This window comes from Ovis aries, chromosome 17 (genome assembly GCF_016772045.2).
Source record: "Ovis aries strain OAR_USU_Benz2616 breed Rambouillet chromosome 17, ARS-UI_Ramb_v3.0, whole genome shotgun sequence".
NCBI lineage: Eukaryota > Metazoa > Chordata > Mammalia > Artiodactyla > Bovidae > Ovis > Ovis aries.
In genome coordinates, this window is record NC_056070.1 from 58,075,088 (window position 1) to 58,095,305 (window position 20,218).

At 44.8% G+C, this 20,218-nt stretch overlaps 1 protein-coding gene and 1 non-coding gene across 3 annotated transcripts in view; one reads left to right on the forward strand and one right to left on the reverse strand.

Moving 5' to 3' along the window:
• Positions 1-20,218, reverse strand: part of FBXW8 (F-box and WD repeat domain containing 8) — a 118,539-nt gene that overhangs the window by 22,200 nt on the left and 76,121 nt on the right. For both annotated transcript variants that reach the window (XM_042234649.2, XM_027956546.3), the window contains 2 exons: positions 18,554-18,750; positions 15,680-15,886 (listed from right to left, as the gene is read on the reverse strand). In XM_042234649.2, coding sequence (XP_042090583.1) covers positions 15,680-15,886; positions 18,554-18,750 — 404 coding nt within the window. The remainder of the gene's footprint in view (positions 1-15,679; positions 15,887-18,553; positions 18,751-20,218) is intronic.
• Positions 7,782-7,854, forward strand: TRNAW-CCA (transfer RNA tryptophan (anticodon CCA)). Its single transcript has one exon. It is a non-coding gene; the product is annotated as a tRNA-Trp (tRNA).

Consider the following 20,218-nt stretch of genomic DNA (forward strand, 5'->3'; position numbering starts at 1 on the left):
CAAATTCGTTCTTAGAAAGTAGAGCCTCATGCTCTCTTCTCTTCCATCCCAATCAAGCTTATCTTGTATTCTCTTTGAGCCCTTAGCAGAGTTTAGCCCTCCTATCAGTGCTGAAGGTATCTACCACCTATGCAGTCCACTCCATCCAGCGTCCCCAAGGTGCCATCTAGAACTGTGCATTTGCTTCCTCCGACTTTTCCCCAGACCTGTGGCTCTCAAACGCTGGAGGGCAAGAGGGTCACTGAGGAGACTGACTTTACAGACCAGCCGAGGCTCTGCTATGAAGCACCAGGCCACATGCTGTAAACACTGTCCTAGACCAAAGTTCCTTGGGGCAACAATCCTATCATTCATTCCTGCAGCACTGACGAAGGACCCAGCAAGTGCCAGGTACTCTGTAAGTGCCTGCACATTAACTACATGACTATCAGGCAAACCCAGGGCTTAGCATGGTCTGCGTGTCTGCTCAGTCGCTCAGTTGTGTCCAATTCTTTGCAACCCTATGGACTGTAGCCCACCAGGCGCCTCTGTCCATGGGGATTCTCCAGGCAAAAATACTGCAGTGGGTTGCCATCTCCTCCTCCAGGGGATCTTTCCAACTCAGGGATTGAACCCGTATCTTCTGCATTGGCAGGTGGATTCTTTACCACTGAGCCACCTGGGAAGCTCTACCATGGTCTGGCACACAATAAATACTCAGATAGGCCTTGTCTGGCCTAACATATTCCCCCATTCATGCACGTCTAATCTTGTTGCCAGCTTGCACAAAGGAACCACTTCATTGTGCTCAAAACAGAAGTTTCCATAGCTCTCGCTCCACAATATCCAGATTCTAGAACTCCCACGCTGTATCCAGGCCCCAGGTTCCACCTCTGACAACACGGCACACTAGAGTGTCTGGAAAACCATCCTGTTTCAAACACTGAGGATGGCTGGTTAAGATTCAATCTATTAAACATTCTTCAAGCGTTCTGTTTAACTACAAAATCTGAGAAATTCCAAGGAGCCAGACACAGAGAGAACACTATAAGCAGAAGGGGAGGCAGCACTCAGGCCAAGGGCTGCTCTGGGGAACGTCTGCCGGGGTCAGGAGCCTGGAAAACCGGGGAAACGGGCACAGTCTGCAGCCAGAGCCAGGGGGAGCCAGCACTGCGGAGCCTACCTAAAGCGAGGGCCCTCGGACAGCGATGTACACTTGGCAAAAGGTGAGCCAGGAGCAAGACTCTCTCCTCGGGCACCCAGAGCCTCCTGCAGGTTCAGCTCAGGATGGAAACTGGTTGCCCTTGGGCCTGCAACCCTCACACAGGCTGGGGGTTTGAAGTCATATGACCTGCAGGGCCAAAAGACCCCAGGGCTAGTAATTAAAGTATTTTCATGTTGGTAACATGCTTCCTGGTAGCTGGCAGAATACTGACAGGAGGAAGACCCTCTCAACCCAGGTCCAGTAAGAGATCTACAACTCGAGATCAGCCAAGTATGAGTTCATAGTTCTTAAAAATAAAAATAATTATTTTTTCCTAGAGAAGGAAATGGCAACCCACTCCAGTATTCTTGCATTGGAAATCAAAAACTGAGGAGCCTGGCGAACTATAGTCCTTGGGGCTGTAAAGACTCAGACACCACTGGGCACACACACGTGTACGTGGCAAAAGCACGTCCTGAAATGTCTATTAAGACAAGTGTCAAATCAACTGTACTTCAGTTAAAAAGAAAAAGAACAGGAAAGGAAAAAAATTTTTTTCCGAAGACAGAAACAACTCTTTATAAGTGAGAGACATAAACTTGAAGAATCAGGGTTCCAAGGACATCAGATGTTTATCAGATGAAGAAAAATATGCATGCTGGGAATGTTTACAGAAACAAAAGGGGATGAAGGGTCAAAGCGGCAAGTTTGCTTAAGTAGCTTTGAAAAGCAAAACAACTTTCTAGAAATTAAAAGTAAAAAATCAGTGGATGAGTTAAACAAGTAATTAAGAGTTCAAGAGAGAATTTGTGAACTAGAAGACAGATGAAGCAATTACTCAGGATGCAACAGAGGGAGACGGAGATGGAAAAGACAAGCGGGTGGGGGAGGGCAGAGAAGGGCAAGCGGCTAACCTGAGCTCAAGACAGAAGAGGGGGAATGAGGGAGGGGAAGCTTCAGCAAGTCCATCGCTGAGAACTTTCTGCAACTGAAAGCAAAGAAGTGCCAGAGAATCCCGAACAGGGAGAACAAAACTAAATCCACACCTAGAAACAGTAGAGAGAAACCACAGAAAATTAAAGACAAGGAGAAAGCAGCCAAAGAAGAGAGAGAGTCCTAAGTGGGAATGAAAATTAAACAGCCTCTCAGTTAACATCAGTGGAAGTCAAAACCAATCATCTCTTCAGAGGTCTGAGAGAAAACACCTATCCATCCTGGAATGACAAAGGACTGGTGAAATCACCTTTCAAGGAAGAGCATGAAATAAAGATGCTTTGGGATAAAAACAGAGAGAGCACTTGTGGTCACGAGATCTTCAATGAAAAATATACTTTTGAAAGGTATAAAATCTTTCCAGAAGAAAAGGTCTAAAATGCCAGGAGGCGCAGTGAGCAAAGAGTAAGGTAAGTGTGCATGGAAGTCCATGAGTGTCGACTATACACCACCACCACAATGCTGATTTGGGGTTAAATAAACAGAACAAACTCCATCTAGGCCTTATTATTCCAAACAGTCAAGTGCCACGCATGAGGGCAATGTACCAGGAGCACAAAGATGCCAGGTGCATGGGGGACCTCCAGAAATGGGGTCTGGCGTCTTGGATACCTGTACTGTTGTGTTTGGCACACAGGATGGACTTGGTATACCTTTGATGAGAGAATGAGTAACTGCTGCACATTTCTTCATGAGTTGATTATAGGCAAATGATACACTGGCCTTATATTAAAGATATGCGCCACAAATACAAAGGAACACATTAAACCAAACTGCTTTCTACCAACAGCAACATATTTAGCTGGTTTGTAAGTGGGAGGTATAGTTTCATTCAATACATATCTTAAAGTACAAGACTAGTAATGCTCACTTAAAAAAAAAAAGATATAAAAGAAAAAGACCTCTCACTTTTGGGGCAGAATTTACTCATGTAAACAACCCAGGTTGATCTCCTGACCTGACATAAATATGACCCACAGAAACGTGATCAAAAATTTTACTACAAAAAATGCAGGGTCTGCTTATCGATGTTCATATACTAAGCTAAGTGAATCGCCTCTATAAATCCACAGATGAGCTAAGATTAAAAAAAAAAAAAACACGATGAGAAAGACAATCAGCGGGCTGGGAGGGCAAGCTGGTGAGAAAAGAGTAAATCATACGCAAAACAGCCAATAAAAAAATAAAAAAGCAGTTAATATACATGAATAATGGATGTCTGATTTAAAAGCAGTTTACTCCGATATGATGTAATTTTTGACAATCAGCCAGAGAGACTATTTTGTAAGTCCCTGCCAGAGATAAGTCAGCGCGCGAGGCCTGGTAAGGCGGCGTATCTGTGAACATGTGCAAAATGACTTTCACCACCACTCCAAAGGTGACTCTGCTGGCAGACAAAAGCTTGCCTCTCAGGTGCTTTCAGCAGCGGCGAGCACAAGCTGCCGAGCTGAAGAAATGGACCCCTGGCCAGAGCACAGATCCCTCGGCCACAGCAGCCCCGCGACAATCTCCATGACACGCTTCTGGCACAGTCCACCCTCCAACGCCGCACAAAGTGGGCAGTAGCCCGGACTGCTTTCATGTTTAACTTTTAATTGGAGTGACAAGCCCATGAGGCCAAGATATCTCAGGGATGGGACGGTGCTGCTGAGCGGCGCCAGGCACTGGGTAGGCAAGGCCCGCGTACGCGCCCCACCACCACGCGCCAATGCACCTGCAACCCCCACTGTTCCAGGACTGGACTCTGCCTGGGAAGGCACTGCCAATCACCACGGACCGTGCCAAACGTGGGGCTTTGTGATGTGGGCAGATGTCTACAAAGGGCCAGAGCGAGGCCAAGCCGACACCTATTGTGACCTAAGCCTGAAAAGAACGCAGAGAGCAAGCACACGCTTGGGTGACAATGCAGGCCAGCCTGTGGTCCAATCTCTCCCCATCCCCCCTACATCCATAGATGCTGGAAATAATAAAGGAAGGCAGGTGTACTCTGTGGACTGAGCCGAGAATGGCTCTCTGCTCTGCTTCAGGGATCTGTGTAGACAGTCTATGTCCTTGTGCTAGAAGAAGGTGAAGAGGTGTGACTAGCAAAACAACGGGTCAACGGGGAACCCGAAATGAACAGGAGATGTTCACTGTCAGAGCATTCAGTGCAGTGAGGAGACTGTAATTGTTATGCAAGTGTGTAACTCAAAGCTGAAAATCCTCACATCCTTCACGCACCCAACAGGCCTCATCATAATGAAGAGTGTGCATGGCCAGTTTCAGAGCACTTCACGTGTAACTAATCACAGCCCCGTGAGAAAGAAGGTTATCATTAAATCTGTGCTTGTAGAGGGAGGAAAACCTAGGTTGCAGACTACAAAATGAAGGCTTCAAAATTCAAGACAACTTGGACATTACTTTTTAACTGGGAAGAGTGCAAGTGAGATGACAGTAGTGTAACAACACTCGTGAACCTGTCGATTCACACTGTATCTGAAGGTCAGCACAGTTTGTGGCTTGGGCATCAATTTTCAACTGGCCCGGCAACTCCTCATTTGGCCCCAAGTTGGGGCTGAACAAAGGCTTACAAGCAGGTAGACTGGCAGAATGTGGCTACAATCAGCTGATGGAGGAGCATGAAAAACCGCAGTGAACTTCTGGGGCCTTTGATGGAGGGCGCATAGTCCGCCCCAGCTCCCTTCACACCCTTAAGATCTAACAACCTTTCAACGACACTGTATGGTCCATGTTGGTGTTGGCACAAACGTGCTCAGCAGTGTCTTGCACATAAAGACAAATATTAGCTGTTAACAATCATGATAGTCTTTTCACACAAATCCTGTCAGAATATCATTGAATAACTTGAATATTAGGAGCTTGCCCCAAACAACACAGGTAACAGCAGCAGCCCAGGATGCACGAGGCAGAGCCCAACTAGTCCCATTTCCAGGTCAGTGTCTGCCTGATCATATGGTACCATATGACAAGCTTTTTCCTTTTCGTGGCAAAAATGGTCATTAATAATGGCTGATAGTTACAGTGTCCTCTTAGGTCCCAACACTGTGACACTGCAGTCACTCACCTACCTGATCCCCACAATTCCATAAGGTGGGTACCACGATTTTACTCACTTTATACGTGAGGAAGTGGAGGTGCAGAGAGGTCAAGTCACTTACACAGTAGAGAAGTTCTGAAACTAGAATTCACGGCCAGGTGGGAGGACCTCAGAGACCATCATCCTAAACCTCCACCCCAGGGTGCTCAAAATGCAACCCCCGGACCAGCAGCATCAGCAGCACAGGGCAGAGCCTCAGGCACTCCCCCAACCCCTGGACTCACTGAGTCAGAAGCCTGAGGGGTGGAGGCCCAAGGTCTGTATTTTTTCTGAGATTCGCTGGTGTTTGAGAACCCCTGCCCTACACCGACCCTGCCTCCCAAGCCAAAAAGACTTTCCGACCTTAAAGCAGTGGTGCTCAGCTCAAAAGCCTCACTTCCTGCCTCCCAGCTGGTGGCCGTCTGGTTAAGATAGTGCTGGGCTGGGCAGTGACAACACGGCAGTGTGAGACGCAGGGCCTGTGCACCTGAGGGTCGGGAAAGGGAGGTGTTCACTGAAGGCCAGCACCGCAAGTAAGGCTGCTTCTCACAGGGCACGCTGGATGGACTCCCTGAGAGGACATGAGCAGACAGGAGGGGAAGAAACACAGCATCCTCTTACTGCACATGCCTGGCTGGAGCAACGGGCTCCCTTTGGAGGTGTGGAGAACAGGAACCAAGGCCAGGCAGAAGGTGGGCACCAGGGCCTCGCCTCCAGTCCTCAGCACACAGCCACTGCTCTGACAAAACCTGAAAGGGACCACGAGGAGGGGCACTGACAGGCGGTAAAAGAGCCCAAAGGCGGGGAAAGGGCAGAGGCGGGTGAGGGAGTGGGGCTGGGGAAGAAGTATTCTCACGTCACTTTCAACATACATTTTAAAACTTGTGAACAGGAGATAAGAGTTCACACCTTAAGGAAACAGTGCAGAGAGGCTGCCAGGGGAAGAGGCGGAGCCTGGGCCAGAGGTCCAAGGCTAGAAGGAGCCAAAGAAACCCGTGCATCAAATCCAGTCCCCATCCAGGCCGTCAGTTCCGCACCTGCAGCGGGGAGGTGAGCCGAGGCTGGAACCAGGTGACGGCAGAGCTGCTCCCTGCACGTGACAGAGATGCCAGGCCTGAGAACCTCCCGAGGCCCTTCATCTAGAATGTGACCGCTCACACGTAGACTCAGCTGGGGTTTCCTTTGTCCACCTACAGAACCAGATTTACCCTGTAAATTAGTAACACACTGGGAGATCAACTTTGTGTCCATTAGAAGAATGCATCTGCAACTCAATAATTGATAAGTTAATTATAAACCCACTCTCTAACACAGTGCCTTACAGACTGAAGTGCTGGGTAAATTAATAAATCATATTCATCTACGTACTGAATAAAAAGCAAAAGCCCTCCACTTTGTAATATTTTCGTGAGTCTAGTTTAAGCTGCCATGTGAACCTGAAAACAGTAAAACCTCTTAAATATTCTGAAATTCAAACCCACTCAGGCCATTTTCTGTGTGCCCTCTTCTCCTGCCCTTGACCAAACCAACACCATTTGTCTCAACCGTCTGGACGTATGTACACGGAAAGTCTGTGGCCTACTGTACAATGTTACTGTTCCCGTTGTAGGGCCAAGGCAAACATTTCTGACAGGCCTCCTTGATCTCATTAACTGGAAAAACAAGCTGATTTCTAACCCTAACAGACCTTATTGCTCTCATCGACCAGGAAGAAACCAAAGCCACATGTACTGAGAAGATGACATAAATGCAAGATAACTCTAAGTTCCCATGGCTGTGGAATGGTAAACCAGGATGAAAACTTCACGTAAATAATCAAGAAAGCCATTAGAAAAATTAGGCCCTAAATAAACCTCTAAGCTTAATTCAAAAGACAAATGAGAAAAAAGGAAATGATCACCACATATGTCACTGTAATGGTCTTGTAAATATGCTCAGTGACTCGAGAATATGGATCAATGTTTTTTTAGAAATCAGAGAATGGTAAGAATGTCACAGATAAACAAAACGATGCCAGCGTGAGTGAAGACAGAAGACACTTAAGACACAGTGCCAGTCCTCTCGGACAAGGCTCCACATCTCAAAGTGACCGTTCACAAGGTGACTCAGCACACGCTTTAACTTTCCGCGTTCGTCCTGCCAGAGGCCAAGCTCCCCCAGCCCTCCCTACTCTACACGCGTTCTCTCAGAACAGCTCTTGGGAAAATGAATCCTGTGATGCACACGGACTGCTGTGACTGCAGACGTGGCTTCAGCACAGCTCCCACACCCACCCACCCTACCTGTGTTCCAGCCCACCTGGACCACCCCAGTGCCCGGAAACCCTCCTCCAGGCCTGATGCCTCTGTACTGGTCCCCTCACCCAGGCTTTCCTGATGAACTCTGACCCAAAGCTGGTGGGGGTAGGGAGGCAGAGTCTGAACAGGTACTGAGCACCAGGCATAAGCACGCTTCCTGCTCTCCCCAGGCATTCTCCCATTTCCAAATGGGAAGCCTGAGGCACATAAGCAACTTGCCTATGGGGGGGCTTCCCTGGTGGCTCAGAGGTTAAAGCGTCCGCCTCCAATGCGGAAGACCTGGGTTCGATCCCCGGGTCAGGAAGATCCCCTGGAGAAGGAAATAGCAACCCACTCCAGTATTCTTGTCTGGAGAATCCCCTGGACGGAGGAGCCTGGTAGGCTATAGTCCACGGGGTCACAAAGAGTCGGACATGACTGAGCAACTTCACCTTCACCTTCACCTAAGGCTTATATGACTCTAAAACCCTTGCTCCTTCCTCAGTAGTTATACCACTGCCTGACTTAGCTGAAAATACTTTTCCCTATATTCACTTTCAGTAACTCCCTCACTCTCTCCCTGGAGTGGTTCCGGACCGCTAGAGATCCTAAAGCATTCTCAGCTTCTACAAGTGGCAGCATTCCAAAAATGGGTTTTGCAGAATCATCCACTACGGGGGTAGAGAATCTGAGAGGAGGTCAGGTCCTCAAAGGTCTCTAAGTCAGAGATGGGTCTTGAGAAGCCCTGGGGCTCTACAGAGGCATTTCAAGGTTTTCAGAAACATGTGGAAACTATTCATTTTTAACAATATACTAACAATTAATCCAATTACTGATATATTTTAACATTAAAACATGTACAAAATGCATATGAATGTTCAAGCCTCATCTGTGTATTCATCTATGCAATTGTCTATAATTACTCTGGAATCCAGGAAATACACTGTGAAGGTCTCCCTATGACCTCATGTCCATCTCAACATGGAGAAAACCATCTTTGCATTTGCCACGCTGCTGTTAAAGCCCACAAGACGGTGAGCCCCAAGGCAGATGTCATGTTTCGAGACATCACTGTTTCCAGCACAATCAGAAATCCAGCATATAGTATGTGTTCAGTAAGCAGTGGTTAACGACAGCATCCTGAGCAACAGAAGTGGAACCTTTGGCAACATGACTAACAATCCAGAAAATGGGTCTCCGAGTGCTATTTTCTTAAACTTCTCCAAGCAGAAAGTAATTAAATATGAAAAATATTAAAGGTTTAAGGCAAAAGTAAAGAGGAAATGAGACATTTATTTACTTTATGAACTTTAAATTTCAAATTAGTCATCCTGCTCGTAAAATACTGTTTTTAGTTCTCTTCTGGAATGGAACCTTGAACAAAAAGGAAGACAGATTTCACATGCTAGTGTAGGTATGGAGAATGGAGCCGGGATCCATGAGAACTGCGTTGGATACCAAAGGCTCTCCCAGACAGGTATTTCAACTTGTGATGTGGGCAATAACCAATCCAGAGTCTTTTCACGTCTGCGTATGGGGAATGATTATCCTAAGAGACATTAGCAATTGTTTTCCAGTGTGATGTAAGCTGAGGAGGCAGCGCCAAGCCAGGGTCCTTGTCAAACACACCCAGCCTCCTGGATTACTTCACTCATGTCCCCTGATTAGGATGTATGTCACATGCTGCTTAATACAACCTGCTGCCAAATGCCAAGCGCATTAGGACTAAATTAGGAAATATGTCCAAATACAAAGAATGACGCAAAGAGCTGTAAGTGGGTCTCTCTCTTCCTTGATGAGGCATGAGACTCAGCGTCAACATAATGCTCTTCAATGAGGCAATTCTATCTCCTAATCCTCCACCTCAGCAAGCAAAATTTAATTCAGGTAGCAAAAGAATAAAGATGATGTGGCATCATAAAAACATTTTCATGGATGGAAGTATTTTTGACACGTTCAGGAAATGAGACATAAAAACAAATTTTAAGGGGCTGTTTGGGCACAGAGGGCTGCAATAATGGAGTTGACACCCATCTCTGCCCTGCAACATGAAGAAATGAGGCCAGAGGAAATGCTATTACACTTGTTTTCTTTTACAATCATATGCCACCTAGCAATGGCTACCTTTAAGATCATTTATGCCACTGCAGTGTGACAACCGAAGAATGCAATGTCAAAACTCAGAGAGTCCATTTTCATCTAAAAGTAAAAGGACCTTCAAGCAGCTCACCACATATCTCCCTTGTCCAGCAAGACACAGGAATTGATGAAAAAGTACCAAACAAGTTCCTGCCCAATCATTCTTGCCAGCAGTAAGCATGGCCTTTAGGAGATCCTGTTAGAGATTGCATGCTCAGTTGAGTCCGACTCTTTGCAACCCCACAGACTGTAGCCTGCCAGGCTCCTCTGTCCATGGAATTCTCCAGGCAAGAATACTGGAGTGGGCTGCCATGCCCTCCTCCAGGGATCTTCCTGACCCAGGGATGGAACCCGCATCTCCTGCTTTGGCAGGTGGATTCTTTACCACTGAGTCACCTGGGAAGCCCTCTCATTAGAGTAGGGGGCCCCAGTCTACCAGATCTGATGATTGATGACCTGAGCTGGAGCTGATGTAACAAAATAGAAATAAAGTGCACAGTAAATGTAATCCCGAAACCAACCCCACCCCTCATCCCCAGTCTGTAGAAAAATTGCCTTCCACAAAACCAGTCCCTGGTGCCAAAAAAGTCTGAGAACTACTGTGCTAGAGAAGTATCAGGAGAGCAAGGGATTCCTTGACCCACTTCAGAAGCCCTCAGCTCCCCAGCAGCACCCTAGGATGGATCAGCTGAACATGACTCCACAGGTGAAGGAAAAAGTTTAAACCACCTAACCGCCTGAAGACTCAAGGAATGTGGGTGCTGGACAGTTTACAGAGCAGAGACAGGTGAGTCTACGGTCTTTAAATAACCATGGGTTTCTCTCATGTGATAGCCAACAAGCAGAGAAAGGGCACACAGCAGTGTGTGTTACAGTTCTTTCCACCCTTATGGAGGTCTAACAGGGCTGTAGAGCCCACTGCACTGATTCCGGGTAAAGCCTGTGAATCTAGATGAGGTCACTCATCATCAAAATAGAGTGCCACAAAATAATTTAAATGAGGGTCAGGACCAGACAGAGCCTTGTTTATTCCCTCTAGCCTCATTTTGTTTGTGACCTTTTGCAAAGCCTGTTGAAAGATGCTAAGGAACAGCGAGGAGAATGGGATGCACTGCCATCCACCACTTTCCAAGAAACATCTTCTACAGAGGGCAACAGTTATCAAATGATGAAGGCTCAGACCCTTCTGACCCAGCAAGTCTTTACTTTGAGGAACTAAGCCTATAAATACGTTCACATGGATCAAGTGTTGTTCACAACAGCCAAAGACTGGGAGCAAGCTAACATCCATCAACAGGGGGTAAGGTAGCCTAATTATTTAAGGGACAACTACAAAGTGCAACATCATTAAATCTCACACACACACACACACTACCAGGAAGTTCTTTATTATGTTACAAGAAATGATGAAATGATCTCCAAGACATTTTGCTGCAAGAAAAAGCAAGATGCAGGACAAAAATAGTGTGTTTTACCATTTATATTTTTTAGAAAGAAGGGATGGAGGACATGCATGAATCATCTGCTTACATACGCATAAGATGTACTCTGCAGGGATGTACAAGACACTGACAACACGGTCTCAGCTCCAGGAAGAGAACCTGGGTGGCAGGTCAGAAGGAGTGGGAGGAGTCATCCCACTGTGCACCCTCCCTTTCGCATCTTTTGATTTCTGAATCAGGTGAATGCATTACCGAGTCAAAAAGTACTTTTTCAAGGGTGTTTAAAGATCTGCTCTTTTAAGAAAGAATGAAAATAGATAATAGCCATTTTTCCATGACTTTACCTGGCCAAAGGAAAAGGTGGTAAACCCAGGCATGGCCTCTAGTTTTGGCCTCTGAAATCCAGAAATCTGAGGATCCCTATGCCACGGACAAACCAAGATGCGGCTGACCACTAGCGTTTTCTCTGGTCTTCCTACCAGAGCTGGACATGGCTGACCCAGCTGTAATCACATGTGTTTCCTTAGATTAAATAAATCATTTCTCCTAAGTCACTTGGCTTCATTTCCTTATAAAACTATGTTTACTAGCTTAGTAACCTACGTACCAGACTACTGAGACCTGTGCACAATGCTGTTTTAATTTTCCAAAGCTGAAACATGACTGGTGTCCTGTAACTCTCTGTGATGAATATGTGACAGGTTGGCTAGTAGGCATGTGAATGGATGAGTCTGAACCATTATTACTATGCTCAGACAGCTGTAGTACCTAGAGAATGTTAATGTGATCATCAGATGGTACAAGGATATTCTCCAAGTAAACAAAAATAACACTACTGGAATACTCCTACAGGTCAGGGAAACTTCAGTTCCCGCCAAAAAATTGACATCAACATTTGGACTTCACATCTGCATTTATCACAGTCAATCAATAGTGGGCTCTAGCTGACCCCCAGTTCTGTATCTGGTACAAACGAAGACACACCGAACTCTGTGTTCCCATAACGCCTTCATCTGAATCCTAGACATATGGCCAGAGGTAGACACAAATCCCCACATGGACGCAGCTGCAGGCTCGCTCTACTGCTAACAGTCTCACACTAACCTGATAAAAAGTGCTGTTCATGTGCTGCCAGGCCAGAGACCAACAGGACCAAAGTGTGGAACTCACAAGCAAGGTGACTAGGAGGCCACACAGAAGACTTTGAGAATTACAATAGTGCGTCATGCAATGGCAGGATGCTACTGAAACCTCACAGAGCCACTGTGACATGGCTTAATTCACATGGCAATGCTGATTTTTCTGAAGAAGCAGAAAACCCATTAAGCATAATCAGATGGAAAGTCCCGCCTCTGCAAAAACAAGGAAAGATTCACAGCAAAGGCTTGGCTTTCCTCACGTTTGAGTGGGTGGCATTCATGTTGGAGAAACATCTTAATGCAGAGTTCTCACCAGCGCTACTAACAGCCCACCCACCCAAGGGTATCAAAGTTTGCTGGTGTACTCACAAAACCTCTGGGTAACTAAATGCCACTGCAAGATTTCAGAGAGGTGCTTAAACACATTCTTGTAGCAAATTTACTTTCACTCTTAAAACACCAATGGAAAACACCTACTAACAAGTGACAGACGTTATTTTCTTAGCACCAAAATCGCTGCGGAGGGTTGACTGCAGCCACGAAATCAAAAGACACTTGCTCCTTAGAAGAAAAGCTATGACAAACCCAGACAGCCTATTAAAAAGGAGAGATATCACTTTGCCGACAAAGGTCCATCTAGTCAAGGCTATGGTTTTTCCAAGAGTCACGAATGAATGTGAGAGTTGGATCATAGATAAGGCTGAGCACTGAAGAATTGATGCTTTCCAACTGTGGTGCTACAGAAGACTCTTGAGAGTTGCTTGGACTGCAAGGAGATCAAAGCAGTCAATCCTAAAGGAAATCAACCCTGAATATTCACTGGAAGGGCTGATGCTGAAGCTGAAGCTCCACCTCGGGCACATGATGAGAAAAGACGACTCACCGGTTAAGACCCTGATGCTGGGAAAAACTGAGGGCAAGAGGAGAAGGGGATGGCCAAGGATGAGATGGCTGGATGGCATCACTGACTCAATGGACATGAGTTTGAGTAAGCGCCAGGAGAGAGTGAAGGACAGAGAAGTCTGGTGTGCTGCAGTCCATGGGGTCATAAAGAGCCAGACATGTCTTGGTAAGTGAACAACAGCAAGTTATTAGAGGGAACAGGAACTTTTTAAAATGAATTTTTATCAAATTAACATACAAATCAGCTAATTCTCATAATTAATGCTTTTTAATTGGGTTGGAAAATTTGAGAGCCATCCAAAAAAGCGCCTATTTAGACCAATATCTAAAGGGTGCTCCAAGTCTAATTTTGTGCTGAGCTATTTCTTTAACCAGGGGCTTGGCTTCCCAGATGGCAGTGGTAAAGAATCTGCCTGCCAATGCAGGAGACAAAGGTTCAATCCCTGGGTCAGGAAGATCCCCCGAAAGGAGGATATGGCAACCCACTCCAATATTCTTGCCTGGAAAATTCCATGGGCAGAGAAGTCTGGCAGGCTACAGTCCATGGGGTCACAAAGAGCTGGACACGACTGAGCAACTGAGCACACACACATCCCTTTAACTGGTTTCTCAAATATATCTGTTTCTCAAATACATCCAACTACGACTGTATCACTATAGAAAGAGATCCACTCAGATAAGTCAAAGAGAAATAGGACCTGTCAGCTGAAATATTTACTAAAACTATGAAAGATTTAAACCAGGCTAGTATTAATTCAGGTATCACCTCACTACACTGAGAACCTGAGAAATAAGAGAGATAATTGAAACCTGAAAGCATGATGGATGAAAAATTAAGAAGCAAATAGTCTCTCTTCTTTCAATAAATGAGCTTGAGCTTGCCAGGGATGGGAAAAGAGTGTTTTCAAAGGCTGACAAAGGAAACTGCCTTAGGAAACCAACTGCTGTCCCTTTTTCCCCACTTTCCAGGAGGATAAAACACAGGAATTATATCATCACAGACTCTCCAGCTAAGATACGCTAAACAGGCTCCAGCAAAGCAGGCCAGCTTGAGCACAAAGGGATCCCTTTTTACAGTGAGATTACAATGAGTCTCATGTATTTTCAACCACTTTATCTGTCTTCCTGGTTGAAGAACATATAATAGGAATCCAAGTCACAAAACCAGTAAACGCCTAGAGAAGTGAGATGTGACCTTCCAGGAGATTACACAGGAGAGACAAAATGTACAAACCACAACCAGAGGCTCGGCTCAGACTATGAGTGCGAAAAAGAACAGGAAGCACTCAGAGACTGTTAATTCTCTGATGCCAGGCACTATGGGTAAAGCTTTACACACGTTGTTTCTTTAATCTTAGAATTCTACGAGGTCAGTACTGTGATGGGACTCCTTTTTACAAATGAGGAAACTAAGGCACAATGCAGGTTAAGCTACCCGTTTAAGGTCACAGTGGGGAGCGGGTGGCAGGGTTAGAACTGGAACACAGACAGCCTGTATCCAGTCTAGCTCTCTCCCAGTTCAGGACACTGCTACGTGGAAAGGGCTCTTTCCACAGGAAAAGGACGATATCAGAGGAGCTGCTGGCTCGGAGAAGTTCCTTCCCAGGGATTATACCCACTGCCAGCAGGGTGAGGAGCCAGCAAACTGGAGGAAAATCAAAACAACACAAACCTTTATCCATAACTCTCCCCGCTGATCCCATTGGAAGAGAGAGTTCTGTAAGTCAGTTTTAAGACTAAATACTTGGCCTACAGTCAGGATAGTAAAATACTAAGTAGTGCTAAAATCGAGTCATCATGCAAAGAATTTCAATTAGAAACCTGTCTCCTTGTTTCTGGCTCAGAGAGTATCAAGAGGCACTTTACACACTGCAGAAAAGGATGTAAATTTCGAGGCAACCTCATCAGAAGGCACTTTGGCAATGTCCATCAACCTTCTGACCAAGCGGCATAAATGCTAGGAATTCATCCCGGGGATTGACAAGTTGCAGTGTGCACTGGAGCACTGTCTGTTAACAGTCCACAGAGAGAGAAAGCAACCTCAGTGCCCAGCGATGAGGAGACTGGTGAAGCAGACTGTCGTAGGCAGTGCTGGAATCCCAGGGAGAGGGAGCTGACACGGAATGCTCTCCAGGGTACGCTACTGAATAAAACCTTGGGCACAGAACAGTAGTTACACTACGACCTCATTTCAAAGATACACTCTTTTAGTGTATAAACGTACCCACCTATGCATTAAAATTTTCTAGATGGATATCTAAAAACTGTTAATAGTTTCTTCTATGGAGTAGGGCTGGGGGAAGGGAAGAGAAAGGAAATTACTTGCCACTTTATATCATTTTGAGCTACCTGAAATCTTTTTTAACCAGGCTGATTATATATATACACACACACACATATATATATATCAATATATACTGCCTGAACACATCTTTTAAAAATATATCAGAGATTTAATTTTCAAATTGCCTCTTCAAATATAACATTCATGTGTTTTTGTTAAATCGTACATCTTTCTATTTTTGTACCTTGTTTCCTTCGTACACCCATCCCAGACTCTTCACACCGAAAGCAGCCTGGTTGGCGGAGACGTCCAGACACGTGACCGGCTGCCCGTAGACGTAATGGAGGGTTCTGGCAGAGTCTTCAGCTTTTAGCAGGTATACAAGATCTCCAGCGGTGGCCACTGCCACCGGGTACCTTTCAGTGTCCGGAACTATTTCAAGGTAGTCAACCTGTTAAAGGATAAGGGTTGGTTAGTCCTTCAGGTTTCACCTACAATTCGTCCTGACTTGGTCACAAATGAACAATTCCTCCTGCATGTCAATGAGAAGATCAGCAACCCAACAGAAAAAGACAGGTCAAGGGATGGTTCACAGGAAGTGAAACACAGTTCCTACACAAATGAAATGATGCTCATCATAAAAGAAACACAGCATACTCCTAATAAGAGAAATGCAAAGTGAAAATTCACAAGGTTATTTGCTGCAGCCCTATTTGGTCACAGCTAAGAACCAGAAAACCCAGAACATGCCTCACTAAGGGACTAATTAAACAATCTACAGTACACCGATGTCCTGGAATACCATGCAGTCACAGAAAAAACCACTGACATTCTCTATAAACTCTTACAAACAGATCACTGCTAAGACAAACTTGGGGGGGAAAGCAAGGAAGCAAAGGAAGAGGACTTTACAGTGTGGCAAGGTGTGTAAAAGTGGCAGAGGAAGCCTGGGACACACTTGGCTTGTATGTGCGTAAATCTAACAGTGGCCACCTTCACGGAGAGAAATGAGTTGTGGGACAGAGCAGAAGGGAGATTCTTACTATAAACCAGATTGTATCTTTTAAATTCTGAACCACGAGGCTATAATAACTATTCAAAAACCAGAGTTAATTTTTATTTCTTCATAAAAAGACTGAATAAATGACAAAATTCACTCAGTTCCAAATTAGCCAAAATTGTATTGTCACGCTTGGGCAAATACCACAAACGTGTTGCTGAAAGTGTCTGAGTTACCTGCTTCCTCCCGGTTTCAACCTCGTCCAAGGTCGGAAGGCCACAGGGAGCACGAAACACCACACAGTCCTGCCGGCCGTGCTACTGCTGCCGCTTTCTCTAGTCGGCACGCACTGGAGGGGCTCCCTTTAAGAATAATTTGCTTTTCTAGATTCAGAAGGGGCATGCTTGCCCCAGGGCCATTTATATCAGGTTTTCACCTCCCTGAATAAATTCTGAGAGGACAAAAGCAGAAGGTGAGCCACCTCTGTAATTATGAAAATCCACAGTCCCTGACAAGAAGCCAAGCAAGTTCAAAGGCCTGAATCCTGAGACCCGTCCAGAAGCGCTTGAGAGGTAAACATCTGGGTAACTCTGCTAATCCTCAGGCCCGACGGTGTGAGTGGTGGCCCACATCCCCAGCCCAGCGCCCATCACAAAGGACAGCTGTTCTGGGCCGGCATTACCGACCCGGGAACACTGCCACTGTGACTCAGGCAGCCTATCTGAGGAAGACAAAGATGGCGCAGCCCCCAGCCTGGAGGTGCCTTTTCCAGGGATGGCCCTCATCCAGGGTGAGAAACAATGGACAGTGTTATGACACATGCCTCCAGCAGTGGCCGCTCGAGTCCCCTGTCCCCCATCCTAAACGTCACTTTTTGCTTTCCTAAAATCAACATCCTCAGTCTAGCTGTTAAATTTCACCTTCATGTTGGATTTCTGGCAGATCAAGAGCTCAGACTGACTGTGACTGTGCCATTTGCTGGGAACTGGACACGACTTCACAAAGCTTCTGGTTGGTGCCAGCATGCCGCCTGAGTGCCAAGGTTGGATTTGCACTTTCTGGAGGGACTCACATCTTAAGTGTCTGAGTTCATATAATCATTGTTAATCTACAGAGTTCTTTAGGCAGAGGCCAAATAACAAGCACTACGTGGTTTTGAGAAGAAACAAAAATATGGTACTTTTGCATTTCTCTAATAAAACCCCAAGAGGAGAATACAGCACCAGGCATTTTGGGGAATGCTACCCCCAAACCAGACAGGCTTGTCATTAACAGGACAAGCAGCTTACAGAGGTAAGGTGGTGACACCATGGCTTTTTAGTTATTCATGTCTAACAAGATTCCCACTGGGAGGAAAAGGGAAAGGAGGCGGATTTGTTCCAGGTCCGGCCATCAATTTATTATTCAGTGTTGGCTTTTCTGTTCACTCTCCTACAAGTGCCAAAACCAAGTTCACTTTAAACTAAACCCAAATTCAACATAAACAGGTTTCAGCTCTTCCTTCTTACCATCACATGGTCTCCCACCACACAAATGTAGAGGCTCAGGCACAACTGAACTCAGAAACAGGCTCCATGTAATGAACTACTAAGGCGAACTCAGTTTCATACACGGTGTTGAGGAACACGCCTACCTGATCAACACTGACCAAATCTATTCTCATTCAAGAATTACTCCTGATGCCAAGTGAGAAAACCTTCCGATGGAAAAAGTGTAGGAGGGAAACCTTCTTTCCCACATGGCCTGGGATGTACCACTGCACTCATTTTCACTCTTGTATCAGGCCAGATCCTGGTCTCAGATGCCCGGGTGAACGTCCTGTCAATCCGAAGGAGGCTGAGGATGCCAGTGATGAGAAACTGCAGCCCCAATGTCAGTCCTAGGGTCTAAATCACAACTTATACCTAGGGCAAGAGTCAGTTCACCACTCTAAGTCTCTACTGACTTGTTGGTAAATGGAGGAAACAAAACTACCTATTTCACAAAGCTCTTGTGAGATTTATGGACAAAGAGCCACAGGAAGCCCTGGGCAGATGGGTGCTGTCAGTATCATTTCTGTTTGTATCAGACACAGAGATTCTAAGAATGAAAAACAAAACAATCAGATTAAAAGCTCACCAGTTTCTGAACTTCAAATTCTGCAGCTATTTGCAAATTTCCCTCCTCATTGGGACATAACATTACAACATCAAAAGCAGAGGCTGTGGCAATTGTTGCATCTTCCTGGCTGAGGGCTAGAGCTTGTATTCTTGCATCATGCTCAAAACGATGAATAGGATACTTTCCAGTCCTTAGATTCCAAATATTAAGAAATCCTATGTAGAAAAAAATAATTCAGGAATCAAATTCACTTAGTACACACAATTATAGAATAATCATGTAACATAAAGAAAAATAAAAAGATAAATAATAACTTGGTAAAAAATACTTGCATGACACATAACAACAGGTCAATTTCCTTAATATACAAAGAGTTTATATGATTCAATAAAGAAAAAAGCAACTGAAAAGTGAACAAAGGACCTAAGCATGTTATGCTGTTCACAGGAAAAGAAATACAACTGACATACAGCATTTTAAAAAATATAAAAATTCACTCACAATTATAAAAATACAAATTAAAACTATAATAGGATACTGTTTTTCATCAATGTTAAATTGACAAAAAAATTCATAATACATTTTGTTGCTGAGGTTATGGGGAAACAGGCTTTTGTTAAACTGCTGTTAGGAATGTAAACTATTTCACCTAACTCTAGAGGCAATTTGATAATATGTACCAAATTACAAAGGTATGTAGGATAGTCACTACAACATTTTTAACCATGTCAGAAGATTGGAAGCTATCTAAATGTTCACCAATAAAGAAATTCTTAAATAAGAATCTGAATACCTCATAGTTTGTACCTCCATTGTTTGGAGTTTAAATGAGCAATCAGAAGAGTCAGTCTTATAAATATGAGCTATATGAAAAGATCAACAAAATATACTGTTAAATGAAAAAAGTAAAGTACAGAATACTGGTATAGCACACTATGTTACGTGTTTTAAAACTGTACACACACACACACACACACACACTGTATACATGGATTATCCCGGAAGGACACATAAAAAATTTACCTGACTGACCTCTAAGGAAAGAAACCAGGGGAAAGAGACAAGAGTAAAAAAGAAATTTAGTATACATTCTCTTGTATATACAAAATTTTCTCCAAAATTATCTTTGCCAAAAAGAAAAACTTTTAAAAAGTGGTTTTATGAGAGATCTAAGAAGAATTGTTTTTACTTGCTAGGTCGTGTCCAACTCTTTTGTGACCCTATAGACTGTAGTCCACCAGGCTCCTCTGTCCATGGGATTCTCCAGGCAAGAATACCGGATGGGTTGCCATCTCCTCCTCCAGGGGATCTTCCCTACCCAGCGACTGAACTCGCGTCTCCTGCACTGGCAGGCAGATTCTTTACTACTGAGCTACCAGGGAACCCCTCCAAGAAGAACAGGAGGACATAATTGCTGAATAGTTTAACATATGGAGTTCTTAACTTACTCTACTGGTCCTCTTGCACAACAAATAGTTTCTTTCTAGTTTTGTTAAAATATAATGGACACATAACATTATATAAGCTTAAGGTGTACAACAGAATGATTTGATATACCGTGAAATATGATTACCACAATAAGTTAACATCACCTCACATAGTTACAAATATCCTTTTCCTTATAATGAGAACTTTTAAGATCTACTCTCACAGTAACTTTCAAATATACAATACGGTATTATT